The sequence below is a fragment of the Hyla sarda genome, chromosome 6 (genome assembly GCF_029499605.1).
Source record: "Hyla sarda isolate aHylSar1 chromosome 6, aHylSar1.hap1, whole genome shotgun sequence".
NCBI lineage: Eukaryota > Metazoa > Chordata > Amphibia > Anura > Hylidae > Hyla > Hyla sarda.
Genome location: NC_079194.1, coordinates 46,700,525 through 46,715,869, shown reverse-complemented (window position 1 = coordinate 46,715,869; position 15,345 = coordinate 46,700,525). Strand labels below are relative to the sequence as shown.

The 15,345-nt window shown below is 46.8% G+C and overlaps 1 protein-coding gene across 5 annotated transcripts in view; it reads left to right on the top strand.

Annotated features, from left to right (window-relative positions):
- LOC130275536 (P-selectin-like) overlaps nucleotides 1–15,345 on the top strand; it is a 73,742-nt gene that overhangs the window by 36,102 nt on the left and 22,295 nt on the right. For all 5 annotated transcript variants that reach the window (XM_056523593.1, XM_056523594.1, XM_056523595.1 and 2 more), the window contains 2 exons: nucleotides 3,295–3,417; nucleotides 11,263–11,290. In XM_056523593.1, coding sequence (XP_056379568.1) covers nucleotides 3,295–3,417; nucleotides 11,263–11,290 — 151 coding nt within the window. The remainder of the gene's footprint in view (nucleotides 1–3,294; nucleotides 3,418–11,262; nucleotides 11,291–15,345) is intronic.

Here is a 15,345-nt window from a genome sequence, read left to right as displayed (position 1 = left end):
ACCTGGTTGGGAAACACTGGCCTAAAACAGTGTTTCCCAACCAGGGTGCCTCCAGATGTTGCAAAACTACAAGTCCCAGCATGCCTGGACAGTCAAAGGCTGTCTAGGCATGCTGGGAGTTGTAGTTTTGCAACATCTGGAGGCAACCTGGCTGGGAAACACTGGCCTAAAACAGTGTTTCCCAACCAGGGTGCCTCCAGATGTTGCAAAACTACAAGCCCCAGCATGCCTGGACAGTCAAAGGCTGTCCAGGCATGCTGGGAGTTGTAGTCTTGCAACATCTGGAGGCACCCTGGTTGGGAAACACTGGCCTAAAACAGTGTTTCCCAACCAGGGTGCCTCCAGATGTTGCAAGACTACAACTCCCAGCATGCCTAGACAGCCTTTGGCTGTCCAGGCATGCTGGGAGTTGTAGTCTTGCAACATCTGGAGGCACCCTGGTTGAGAAACACTGTTTTAGGCCAGTGTTTCCCAAGTGTTTTAGGCCGCTGTTTCCCAAACAGGGTGCCTCCAGCTGTTGCTAAACTACAACTCCCAGCATGCCCGGACAGCCAAAGGCTGTCCAGGCATGCTGGGAGTTGTAGTCTTGCAACAACTGGAGGCACCCTGGTTGGGAAGCTTGCGCAACTTACCGGCTTCCATAGGATCCAGCGCTGCACGACACTGCCGCGCGACAGTGCCGCGCGACGATCTCCGACAGCGATCGTCGCTGGAGCCTCGGAAGGGTAAGTGAACTTCTTCGCCGGTCCCCTTCAGCTGTTTAGTTTTGCAACAGCTGGAGGACTACAGTTTACAGACCACAAACCAGTGGTCTGCAAACTGTGGCCCTCCAGCTGTTGCAAAACTACAACTCCCAGCATGCCTGGACAGCCAATGGCTGTCCAGGCATGCTGGGAGTTGTAGTCTTGCAACATCTGGAGGCACCCTGGTTGGGAAACACTGTTTTAGGCCAGTGTTTCCCAACAAGGGTGCCTCCAGCTGTTGCAAAACTACAACTCCCAGCATGCCCGGACAGCCAAAGGGTGTCCAGGCATGCTGGGAGTTGTAGTCTTGCAACATTTGGAGGCACCCTGGTTGGGAAGCTTGCGCAACTTACCGGCTTCCGTAGGATCCAGCGCTGCACGACACTGTCGCGCGACAGTGCCGCGCGACGATCTCCATCAGCGATCGTCGCTGGAGCCTCGGAAGGGTAAGTGAACTTCTTCGCCGGTCCCCTTCAGCTGTTTAGTTTTGCAACAGCTGGAGGACTACAGTTTACAGACCACACACCAGTGGTCTGCAAACTGTGGCCCTCCAGCTGTTGCAAAACTACAACACCCAGCATGCCCTGACAGCCAAAGCCTATGGCTCTCAGGGCAGGAGCCCGGGCTGACATTACAGTGCAGCCGCCCGGGCTCCTCATACGGTCTCCCCGCTACCCCCCTTGTCTCCCGCCCGGGCTCCTCATACGGCCTCCCCGCTACCCCCCCCCCCCCTTGTCTCCCGCCCGCGCCGCTCAGCTCCCGCTGCTACAAGACTACAACTCCCAGCGTGTCCTCACTGTAAGGCCATGCTGGGACTTGTAGTCTTGCAACAGAAGACAGATGGAAGTTGTGTGGCGCTGGCAGGTGAGAGGGGTGGGATGTAAATCACTGTAGTGTCCCGGTAGCGCAGTGAGGGTAGCGGGGAGAAAGTATGTCGGAGCCCGGGCGGCAGTAGCTTTTCCTGCTCCATGTTGGAGCTGGAGTAAATTTAGTCAATTTTTATAGCCGTTGCGACAGTTTATTGCGCAACTGCGACTGTCTCAGTTAATAAATTCCTGACCACTGCAAGTCAAAACTGAAAACTTGCGTAAATTAAGCGGGAAATTTTTTTTTTACTTTCTAGCTCTTGCTAGGGAAAGTCGCACAATTTATAGGGTAGGCGCAATTGCGACAATTTTGCGCCAAAAGTAGTCAGAAAAAAATGACTAAACCCCTTAGTAAATGCCCCTCATAGTGTTATATTAGAGGGGCAAAGGTTTCTGCAGTAATATCAGGAAGTATTACTTTACTGAGAGATCCCACTGTTAATAAAAATCAAAAAACACATATGCATATAGGTCAAGCACATAAAGTATAGCATTGTGACCCATAATGCTATGTGGTTATTCTCCAACGGTTGGCCCTAGGCCCTTAGTTTCCGGCATCTTTTTCTTCCGGGGACAGTTCACATTTATCCGGCATCTCAGTTTGGACCGGCACCGGACAGGGGAAAGCATCTTGCTGCGTTCCCCCATTCGGCGTTCAGAAACAACGTACGCCAGATGCCATAAAACTGATGATAACTGGTGCATGTTGTCATCAGTCATGGTTTCAGTTGCGTCAAGATTTAGGCAGAGTTCACATATGCTGGACACTGGACATATGTGACCCCAGCCTTAAAGGGGTACTCCGCCCCTAGACATCTTATCCCCTATGCAAAGGATAGTAAATAAGATGTCTGATCACAGAGGTCCCACCTCTGGGGACCCACGCGATCTAGGCTGCGGCACCCTAGACATCCGGTGCACGGAGCAAACTTTGTTCCGTGCTGGATGACTGGCAACGCGGGGCGGAGGCTCTTGACATCACGGTCACTCCCCGCTCGTGACGTCATGGCCATGTCCCCTCAATGCAAGTCTATGGGAGGGGGCGTGACGGCCGTCACGCCCCCTCCCATAGACTTGCATTGAGAAGGTGTGGCTGTGACATCGCGAGCCTTTGGTGCTGCACCCAAAGCTCTAAACGAATGCCGGGTGCAGCAGGGAGATGGCGGGGGTAGGGGCAGTGTACCCCCTTAATGCTGTAGCATACTAAGACATTTTGGACAATTCTATGCTTCCAACAGCTTAGGTTTGGCTCTTTCCTGTTCCAGCTTGACTGTGCCCCAGTGCACAAAGCAAGGCCCATAGAGACATGGTTGGGGGGAGTCTGGTGTGGAAGAACTTGTCTGACCTCAACCTCATCAAACATAAGAACAAGGATTATGGCCCTCTCATCTAACACCAGTGTCTTATCTCACAAATGTTCTCCAGGATAAGTTCTATAATCTTGTAAAAAGTCTTTCTGGAATAGTTGAAGCCATTATAAGGGGGACAACACCATATGAATGTCATTTAGAATAGGATGTCCCAAAAGCTCCTGTAGGTATAATGTGTAGGTGTCCCAATACTGTTGTTAATATTCATGTTCAGAGGCTCGGTATTGCTGGTTTGATGGAAACCCATCACTATAATACGTCTGAAAACTGTACAATATTTGTGGCAATAAGAATTTTCCTTTTTTCTCTTTGCAGCTCAGAATGATCCCCCTGAAACTCAAACACAGGTTAACCCAGCATCTTATGTTATTCCAAGTTTAGGGCTAATGCTCTCTGGGATGGCAGTGGCATATGGAATAAATTACTATAGGAAGAAAAGTGAGTGCATTTTAACTCTCTTTTAAAACAAAGATAGGGTTAACAAAAATTCCTTCAGTTTTCATGAAAATTTGATTTTTCTTGGAGTTTTCTGAATATCATATAAAACCAAATAAAGCAAATGGTGACAACAAAGAACTAGACACAGCACTTGGAGAAAATAACAAAATAGAACAAAGCATAATATAACAAAAATGCCCATATTTACAGAATCCATATGATACATTTTAAATCTTGATGCTACATAATGGAAGAATTCCTGTGTATATTCAATGACTATATAAAGGAGAACTCTGGCGGGCCCAATGTGTCAGACTACAGCTCAGCGAATCGATGGCAGAGACGGGACATCGCTGATTCACTGAGCTGCAGAATGACACACTGGGCCCGGGGGCTTCCGTAGGCGACACAAGTAGTGTAGAGGGGACACCTTTATTCAAACCGCCTACTGTAATTAAAAGTGACAGGTGCCACGCCCCCTTTTCTAACAGAGCCTCTCTAGGCCACGCCCCTTTCCCTGCATAGCTTAGCCCCCCTTTCTCTCACATTCACTCATGTAGTCTCCTAAATGGAAGTGCATGTTTATAGTGTGGGGCCCCGTGTATTATGGGGACATGTCCAGCAGCAGACTTAAATACTTCTACGGCAGAAATGTTCTTTGTTTGTACAGCTGTTCTTTATTACAGTTATGTAATGATCATTATAGTTTCTGAGAGTATAGTAGAAAAAATGTAAGGATATTGGGGGAGATTTTTTCAAACACTGTCCAGAGGAAAAGTTGCTGAGTTGCCCATTGCAACCAATCAGATCGCTTCTGTCATTTTTCACAGTATACAATGAATGCTTGATGCTATACTACGCGTCTTGTGCTATAATTATCTGGTATGCATTTAGCTCTCTGCCATTTCTTACCATACATTTTACAATATGCCCCATTCCTAAAATTAGATAAAAAGATAAAGGAGGTTAACGTAGCATTTATACTAAAGAGCCCTCCAATCGTAATTGAAAAACAGATTTGCAGCACTTTGCATCTCTTGATTTCTATAATACGTTTAGCTATATAATTTACCCTGTACTGTGTTTCTTTATCCCTGTAAATACATTTATGATATTAGCGTAATTTTACTCTACATTGTAATCGCGTCTTATGAATATTATTCAATGACTGTTTCAATATCTAAAATGCATCTAACCAGGCACTTATCTTTTATAAAAAATATTTTGATATACCGTATTTTCCAGCTTATAAGACAACTTTTTAACCCCGTAAAATGTTCTCAAATGTCTGGGGTCATCTTGTACACCAGGTGTCGCCTTATACGCTGGGTGCTGCAGTCGATTATCCATACCCTGGGTGTTCCGGCCGAGATTAACTTCCGGCGTCCCATTTGGAGCATCCGTGTGTCCCAAAAGATACAAGGATGTCAGCATTACCTTTCTGCGGCCCCGCGTTAACTTTAAAAACGCAGGAGCTGCCAGGAGGTAGGACCTCACTGACGTCCCGTGCATGCGCCCATAGCAACAGCAGAGCAGAGTGGAGCAGCGAGGACACTCGGGCATGGTAAGTTACCAGCACGTCAACTTCGGTGCAACGACCAACGGGAGCATGGCCTAGAGAGGCACTGCTAGAAAAGGGGGCGTGGCACCTGTCACTTTTAAAGGAGTACTCTGGTGCAGAGTATTCCTGCTCCGTCCTGCCCGGGCTGCAAAAAAAATGAAAATAAACCATCTCTCACCTTCCTGGGTTCCCGCGGAGCGCCACTACAGCTGATCGGTCCTCCGGTCCATCTTCTTCATACTTCCGTGTGAACGAAGCGTCACATGGCGCTCAGCCTATCGCCGGCCGCCGCAATGTTCTCCCTCAGCCCATAATAGGCTGAGCGCCAGCGTACTTCTTTAATTACGGTGGGCGGTTTGAATAAAGGTGTCCCCTCTACACTACTAACACACTGCAGCTTCAGGAAAACTGGAGACCGGAGACCTGGAGGTAAGTAGAGGTTTAATTTTTTTTTTTATATTTCACACAATGGGCATTATTAGTCATTTGTTAAAGGGGTACTCCGGTGGAAAAAAATTGTTTTTTAATCAACTGGTGCCAGAAAGTTTAACAGTTTAGCAAATTACCTCTATTTAAAAATCGTAATGATTCCAGTACTTATCCGCTGCTGTATGGTCTAGAGGAAGTTGAGTTGTTCTTTTGTGTCTGACCACATGGCTCTCTGCTGTCCCCTCTGTCCATGTCAGGAACTGTCCAGAGCAGGAGAGGTTTGCTATGGGGATTTGCTACTACTCTGGATACTTCCTTACATGGACAGAGGTGTCAGCAGAGAGCACTGTGGTCAGACTGAAAGAAACTTCACAACTTCCTGTGAAGCATACAGCAGCTGATAAGTACTGGAAGGATTAAGATTTTTTAATAGAAGTCATTTACAAATCAGTTTAACTTTCTGGCACCAGTTGTTAAAAAAAAAAAAAAAAAAAACCCATTTAACTCCTTCAGGACGAAGGCCCCTCGCCCGGTCCCGGTGTTTAAAACGGGGTCACGCCGTGACCCCACATCACACCGGGTCGGTCCCGGCTGCTAACGATAGCCGAGACCCCGGGCTAATAGCGTGCGGCACCAATCATCTAAAAATTAAAGTAAACGCTTCCCGGCAGTTCAGTCGGGCTGATCGGGATTATCGCGATTATCGGGATAAAATCGCGATGTCCCGATCAGCTAGGACGCGAGCGGATACCCCCTTACCTTCCTCCGTCATGTCCGATCGGCGTTTGATTGCTCCAAGCCTGAGCTACAGGCTTGAGCAATCGAGCCCCTATCTCGCTGATCCATGCCAAGCTATGGCTTTGCAGGGATCAGCATGAGAGATCAGTGTGTGCAGTGCTATAGGTCCCTATGGGAGCTATAACACTGCAAAAAAAGTGAAAAAAAAAAGTTAACAAAGGTCATTTAACCCCTTCCCTAATAAAGCCGATTCACCCGATTTTCCCATCAAAAAAATAAAACAGTGTAAATTAAAATAAACATATGTGATATCCCCACGTGCGTAAATGTCCGAACTATCAAAATATATCTTTGATTAAACCGCACAGTCAATGGCGTACGCGCAAAAAAATTCCAAATTCCAAAATAGCGTATTTTTGGTCAGTTTTTATATCATGAAAAAATTAATAAAAAGGGATCAAAAAGTCCGATCAATACAAAAATTGTACCACTAAAAACTTCAGAACACGTCGCAAAAAATGAGTCCTCATACGTGGAAAAATAAAAAAGTTATAGAGGTTAGAAGATGAGAATTTTTCACGTATATCTTTTCCTGCATGTAGTTATGATTTTTTTTCCAAAGTAGGACAATATCCAACCTATATAAGTAGGGTATCATTTTAACCGTATGGACCTACAGAATTAAGATAAGGTGTCATTTTTACCGAAAAATGCACTGGGTATAAACAAAAGCCCCCAAAAGTTACAAAATGCATTTCTTTCTTCAAGTTGGTTGCACAATTAATTTTTTTTCCGTTTCGCTGTGGATTTTTTGGTAAAAGGATTAATGTCACTGCAAAGTAGAATTGATGGCACAAAAAATAAGTCATAATATGGAATTTTATGTGAAAAATTGAAAGCGTAATGATTTTTAGAAGGTGATGAGGAAAAAATGAAAATGCAAAAACGGAAAAACCCTGCGTCCTTAAGGGGTTAAGTGGAATATATCTATATTCAGAGATCCCTAGAATAAGAGTGAGAACAAAAGTTATCTGAGTAGAAATATCCAGACTATATGGATGAGCAATGACCAAAACGCACAGTGTAAGTGGGGAGTGGCAAGGTCCGGCACACAAAAATGTGATTTTTAATAGCACACTAAGCTACACTGCTATCAGCGCTAGCTACTTTGACACAATGTGAAATCTTTCCATTTAAGCTCATTCACAATGACAGGCTCCCGCTGTATACATTTCATGGGTTTCTCCAATGACGCCATGCAGTGGCCTCAAGTATGTAACCAAGCTCTGGTGCGGTATATATTGAATCAGAATAATTTGTACTCAGAAGCCGCTAATACATTAATCACTTCTCTTTATTTACTTCCATGTATTGTACACAGTGGCGGATCCAGGGGGGGGGGGGGGCAACGGGGCAATTGCCACCCCCCCCCCCCCCCCGAGATTGCTGCCCCACCCGTATAATAGTATTTGGAGCGGGAGCTGCAAGCCCCAGCTCCTCTATGGGGTGGGGGATTTTTAAGGGAAGGGGGAGTGGTGCGGCCAGACATGAGAAGGCACAATAATGTGGGGGTTAAAAGACTCACATGAATCATATCAGCCTTTTAACGCCCACATTATTGTGCCTTATCATGTCTACATTATCACCCCAATCACTGTGCCTTAGGTCTGCTTCATCACCCCCCTCCCCCCCATATCTTATGATGCACAGTAATTTGAGGGGTGGGGGTGATAATGTACACATGATGAGGCACAATAATGTGGGGGGGGGGGGTTTATAGGCTACAGTATGTAACCGTATTATATTCAGGAACAAAGTGTGGTAGTAATATATTCTGAGGGGGCAGTGTGTAGCGGTAATATATTTACAGGGCGCTATGTGTGGCAGTATTATATTCAGTGAGCACAGTGTGTGGTAGTATTATATTCAGAGGGTGCAGTGTATAGTAGTATTATATTCAGAGAGTGCAGTGTATGGTAGTATTATATTCAGAGGGTACAGTGTGGAATGGGTAAATTCAGAGGGCACAATGTGTGGTAGTATTATATTCAGCAGTGTGAGGTAGTTTTATATTCAGAGTGTACAGTGTGAAGGTTGGAGGGGGGGTTTATGGGCTACAGTATGTATATGTAACTATTATATTCATAGGGCACAGTGTGTAGAAGTGTATTCTGAGGGCGCAGTGTGTAACGGTATTATATTTATAGGCCGCAGTGGGTGGCAGTATTATATTCAGAGGGCACAGTGTGTGTCAGTATTATAGTCAGTGAGCGCAGTCTGTAATAGTATTTTATTCAGAGGGTGCAGTGTATGGTAGTATTATATTCAGAGGGTACAGTGTGAGGCAGTATTATATTCAGGGGTACAGTGTGCTGCAGTATTATATTCAGGGGTACAGTGTGCTGCAGTATTATATTCAGAGGGTACAGTATGTTGCAGATTTATATACAGAGAGTACAGTGTGTGGTAGTATTATATTCAGAGGGTACAGTGTGTAATAGTATTATATTCAGAGGGCACAGTGTGTGTCAGTATTATAGTCAGTGAGCGCAGTCTGTAATAGTATTTTATTCAGAGGGTGCAGTGTATGGTAGTATTATATTCAGAGGGTACAGTGTGAGGCAGTATTATATTCAGGGGTACAGTGTGCTGCAGTATTATATTCAGGGGTACAGTGTGCTGCAGTATTATATTCAGAGGGTACAGTGTGTTGCAGATTTATATACAGAGCGTACAGTGTGTGGTAGTATTATATTCAGAGGGTACAGTGTGTGGTAGTATTATATTCAGAGGGTACAGTGTGTGGTAGTATTATATTCAGAGGGTACAGTGTGGCAGTATTATATTCAGGGGGTACAGTGTGTGGCAGTATTATATTCAGAGGGTACAGTGTGTGGCAGTATTATATTTAGTGGGTACAGTGTGTGGCAGTATTATATTCAGTGGGTACAGTGTGTGGCAGTATTATATTCAGTGGGTACGGTGTGTGGCAGTATTATGTTTAGGGATACAGTGTGTTGTAGTATTATATTCAGAGGGTTCAGCGTGTAGTAGTATTATATTCAAAGGGTATGGTGTGTAGTAGTATATTCAGAGGGTACAGTGTGTTGTAGTATATTCAGAGAGTACAGTGTGCCAGAATTATATTCAGAGGGTACAGTGTGCCAGAATTATATTCAGAGGGTGTGTGACAGAATTATATTCAAAGATTACGGTGTTTGGCAGTATTATAATAATTATTGTTTTCATAAAGAGGATCAGAATCCGCTGACATAGTGAGGAGCCATCTGGGCGTCATATTCTGCAGAGAAGTTTTAGCTGGACATGGTGGTATGTACATCTGAATTAGATAAGGAAAGACTATCGAGAAGACGTCACCTGTAGTCACTGATATCATTGTGTATTGTCTTGACTGTCCCATCAGAGCGGTAGTCACTTGTAAGTTCTGCAGTTATGATAGGTGAAACAACAACTCCCAGCATACCCTCACCACTACTTAGGTCATACTGGGAGCTGTACTTTAAAATGGTAAAAACTTCTTTAGCACTTTCCCATTCTGTGGTAATTGGTATATTTGATTATTATACTGGAAATAATTTTCTGCAACATGCTACACCGCGGGCATCACAACATGCTAAAAAAAAATCGGCACCTATATCCCTGTATCATAAATGTAATAATATTGTAAGTTCCTTAAGCAGCACCTTTCTGTTCGCCAACACAAAATACTCTAATAGTGCCCCTCCCGAGACTAGACTCTGGATCCGCCCGATTGTACCTCCACTGGATTTATATGTACAGCACAATGCAATGAGAAATTTAATTACGCATCATGAGTACAAATGATTCTGACTATATAACCCACACCAGAGCTTATTTACACAGCACAGCAGACAACAGTATAGCTATTTGTTAGGGCCCGATTAGACGGCCCGGCCATGTGCCCTAAAAGATCTGTCTTTGTTTACTTGTTTACTGCCTGTCCTGAAATACTCCACTTGCCTTCATCCATTCACCCGACTTTGAGATCCAGCATGTTCTCTTTGGTTCCACTGATCCATTTGTTAAAATAACAGGAAGGAGGATCCCAACTGGATTCCACTCAATTCAGTTGTATCTGCATATGAAGATTGCAGTGAATGACTATGAGGTGACAGGTGCAAAGGAGTCCTCAGATCCCTGCCCCACCATTAGGGTGCTTTTTCTGTACTGCATTAATACTTTGCTAAAGGAGGTCTTACCAACATCTTTCATTTACAGCATGGGAATAGGTACAGGTGAGTATCATATACTTGACAGCATGGGAATAGAGACAGGTGAGTATCATTTACTTGACAGTATGGGAATAGAGACAGGTGAGTATCATTTACTTGAAAGCATGGGGATATTGACAGGTGAGTATCATGTACTTGACAGCATGAAAATAGGGACAGGCGAGTACTTGACAAAATGGAAACAAGAATAGGTGAGTATCCTTTATTTGACAGTATGAAAACAAGGATAGGTGAACATCATTTTTTTTGACAGCATGGGAATAAGGATAGCTAAGTATAATTTACTTGACAGCATGAGAATAGGGACAGGTGAGTATCATTTATTTGACAGCATGGGGATAGGGACAGGTGAGTATCATTTACTTGACAACATAGGGACAAAGATAGGTGAGTATCATTTACTTGAAAGCATGTGAGCAAGGATAGGTGAGTATTGTTTACTTGAAAGCATGGAAATAGGGACAGGTGAGTATCATGTACTTGACAGCATGGGAATAGGAACAGGTAAGTATGATTTACTTTACAGATTGGAAATAGGGACAGGTGAGTATTATTTATGTAAACCAGGAGCTTTAAACATGTTTTCTCTACCATTTAATGTACTTTTTGTGTGTTTAAACTGATATATGTAGCCCAGTGTTTTCCATATCTCCAGCTGTTGCAAAACTATAACTCCCAGCATGGGGTTGAGCCAGAGATCAGACCCCCCCCCCCCACCATCACCAACACCACCATTAAGTGATGACATATCTTATGTTTTCACTATGTAAAGTGTGAATATCCCTTTAATGTTACTCCAGAGTTTTACTTTAACATTTACCTTATTTTTCTCTTTATCTATAGAAAATCCAGGACTCCTGAAATCAGAGATGTAAGTACAAATATATCAGACAAGGAGTATACATGTGAGAGTTATCCTGTTATCTCCAAAAAAAACGGACCTATGGGTGGAGGGTTATTATCCTCAATTTATTTACAATTGATCACTAAGTGATCACTAAGACCCTAAATTTACCACCCACTAAATAATATCTAAAATATAACTTTTATTTCTCGCCATAAACGTTAACATTTAAAGTGGATTCGTCTCCAGTAGAAATTATTATCAATGCATGATACTACATGCTATTATACATATGCATTGCTGTGGCTGCAGTCCACAAACAATGTTGCTGGGACAACCACTTTATATTAAAAACTGTCACACACTACCCCCCCCCCCTGACGTTTCACCACAATCAGTGGCTTTATCAAAATCTGTGGGGTCAATGGCCTTTTTGGCCATTGACCCCATAGCCCTTGATAAAGCCACTGGTTGTGGTGAAACGTCGGGGGGGAGTATGTGACAGTTTTTAATATAAATATTATTTAGTGGGTGGTAAATTTAGGGTCTTAGTGATCACTTAGTGATCAATTGTAAATAAGTTATCCTGTTATCACACAATTTATTGGCATAAAAATTTACTCTTTTTGCCTTGGAAACCATTGTTCTGTAAGCGGCTGGGTAGTGGATCCTCTGACCTGTGTGGACAATGGCTGAACCGTACCAGAGGGCGGAGTCTAAGGTGCCGCTGGTTTTCATCAGAGCCCGCTGCAAAGCGGGATGGACTTGCTGTGGCAGGAGGGACCCAGGTCGCTTCCCCGGCACTGGCCCTTTCAATCTAGCAGCGCCGGCGCGTGCGTGCCCTAAGGAAAGGGGACGCACATGCTGGCGGCGCGCAGACAGAGAGAGGTCGGGGTAAAGAGATGCCCGAGACTCGTGTGCAGGCGTCCCGCACAGCGAGTCCCGGAGCCGCCACTAGTATAGGAAGGGGTGCGCTCATGGCCAGGCCCCGCCCATAGCAAAGCCCAGAACTTGTATGCGGGCACGTCCCGCATCGCGAGTCCCAGAGCCACAGATACCGGCAGGGAGAGAGCGTTCACGGCCAGAATGAATGGTCGGAGCACTGCCCATAACATGTTCTTTAACTCTAACCCCTTATACAGTATATATCAAGATAAACATGAGTGGTTTCAAAACAGCGAGCCTCTAGCTGTTGTAAAACTACAACTCCCAGCATGTCTGGACAGCCAAAGGCTGTCCAGGCATGCTGGGAGTTGTAGTTTTGCAACAGCTGGAGATATACTTTTCAGAAAACATTGCTTTACAGACTACATACGTACTAAATGCCCATAGTGTACATACAGGTATCTTCTTTTTGCAATACACAAAGCTATGCTTATCGCTATGCTGCGGGCCACATGTATACAAGGAATACAGTGATCCCTCAACTTACAATATTTTCTACATACAATGGTCTTTTCTGGACCATTGTAACTTGAAACCAGACTCAACATACAATACTACGGACAGTCCAGATCTGTACAACATGTCAATGGCTGGAAGAACTGACCAATCAGAATGGGCATTCACTGGTAAAACTTCTGTATTACTGAAGTGCATGCACTGACTGACTGTCTGGTAGCGCCCCCTACAGTACAGAGAGGTATTACATGTTCTGTACTCTTTATCTGTGCCAGGGTTAGCTGCTCCTTTGGACACCAGGTGAGGGCGGCTCCATTTTTAGGACACTGTGTGTACTGTACAGTACCCCGAAGAAGCTCCTGTCCTCTACATAGACAGTGATTACAGCTCCCAGCAGGGTGTGTGCGGGTGTGTCTCCTGAGACTTCCAGCAGAGCAGAAGCAAGCAGAGATTTCCAACAAGCCTTCCCCAGGTTTGTGGCAGATTCCTGGGGAAGAAGCTCCTGCAATGGAGCCTCGTGGCTCCACTCCCCGTTCCAGGCTGGCGGGAAGTGGAGTGAAAACTTCGACAGCCATTGTTCCGGCCGGGAGAAGATCAGGCAGAGTCTGCAGCAATGCAGGCTCTGCTACCCAGGCTACGGGTGCCAGCCAGAGATCCACTGGTGGAAGAAGGGCACGGAAAGGCAGTGTGGAGATGTGGTCGGAGAGTGGGCCCGGCGAGTCCAGTTCCACATACTGCTCCCGCATGGCCGCAAGGTTTGCGGAGTACGAGCAGCGCGGCAAGGAGCTGAGGATGGCCAGAGAGGATCTGCGTGCGACCCAGAGTCTGATGAGTACAGGATCCAGAAAGAGCAAGCCAGAACTGAAGAAGAGGATAACATCGCTGAAGGGCGAGATTGTGAAGCTGGAGGCGAGGAGAGCGGAGATACTGGAGGGGAGCGGTCTCTTCAAGGAGAAGCTGATCAACAGCGATCGGTTTGCCGCCACGAAATCCCCAGGTAAGGTGGAGGTGGATGATGGGGAGAGTAGTGGCGGTGAAGATAGTGAGGATGGTGGTGAAGAGGAGAAGATGGAGGAAAGTGTGGGAGTTGTAGCTACTCCAGGTGACACCCAGACCCAGGACAGCTACATTGAGGCTGGACAGGTGGCACTTCCGCCAAGCGAGAGTGAGGAGGATGACGTGGAGGGTGAGGCTGGGGGTCTGCTGAGGGCAATTGTGATGCAGGAGTCCCCAGCCCACCTCCAGAATTTCACCTTTGGGGACGAGGAGTGTGAAGATGTGGTGGTAAAGCAGAGGTCCAAGAAAAGGAAGACAAAGGAGACGGTACAATATGTATTTGTCCCCTTCCAGCAGTCTGGGCCAGCTGCAAAGCTGGTTCAGGCTGCGGGCTCCCCCAAACTGCCAGACCCCGTTCCTGAGGTGGAGCGGGGCCAGCACGGGGAGTACAGTAAGGCGTCAGCAACGGCTAAGGGCGCAATAGTTGTGAAGCCCACCCATCCTGTCGGTAGGGAAGGGCAGGATGGGCTCATGCCGGGCAGCTCTGGCACTGCAGGACCGCCCCAGGGTGGCAGGGGGCGTGTCCAAGTGCCAGAGGCAAGTTATGCTGCCGTGTGCTCGGGGGGCGATTCCCCGAGTACTGTGGGCACTACTGGCGCCGCGGGGCACTCCCCTGTGAGGGGGGGGAGTGTCCGGGCGCCAGAGAGCGTTGTGTCTGTGTGCTCGGGGGGCGGTCCCCCGAGTACAGTGTGTTCTGCGGGCACTGCAGGGCACTCCCCTGTGAGGGGGGGGAGTGTCCCGGTGTCGGGATCAGTGTCCGGCAATGGCGCCGTGGGAGGAGCTGGGGTGCGCTCGGTGGGGCAGCCCCAGACTCAGGAGGCACCATTGATCATTCAGAAGGAGGAGCCATCATCATCAGCAGCAGCAGCCAAGCCGGAAATTAAGCCAGCGGTACTACAAATCCCAGCCAGCCCAGAATCAGTTAGGCAGGGTATGAGTGAGAATGCTGAGTGTAGTAGTGTTGTGGATGAGAGGAGTGTCAGTGGAGTGAATGTTGGTGGGAGTAGTGGTATGAATGGGAAAAAGGATGATGTGAGTGGTGGTGTGAGTGGTGGTGTGAATGGTGGTTCTGGGTCTGGGTCTGGGTCTGGCCCGGCTGCCCCCCCGGCAGTGACTGCTCCTAGGAGCTATGCTAATGTCGCTGCCGGGGGTCCAGGGGGGTCCCCGTCTCCGTCCGTCCCCGGGGGTTACTTGCAACAGCGCCTCCTGGAGGCTCTGCGTAGGGGAGACAGGTCGATCCAGGTAGAGGGAAGGGGTGAGGTCGACCTGTCTTTCTGGATAGAGAGGCACGGTTTGGGGGCTTTCCGAGAGCAGAATGGGGAGGTGGTCTGGTCCCTCCCGACAACCGGGCAGGACAATAACCGCAGGAATGTGGTCCGTCTGATTTGGAGGGGTGAGGATGCGTGCCCATCTCGCGCTAAAGTGGTTGAGCTCCTCCTCCAGATGGAATTCAGGGCGAGTGACATCTTTGCCCTGATCCACCCCTACGGTACGTCCGAGTTTGACGTCAGTTTCGTTCGGCCAGAGGGTCTCGAACTCTTCTGGTCAAACTACGAGGTGGCGAAGAACGAGCCCGGCTGGCGGGATTTTGCCGTAAAGGCAGTTTCCCGTCAGAACTCGGTCAA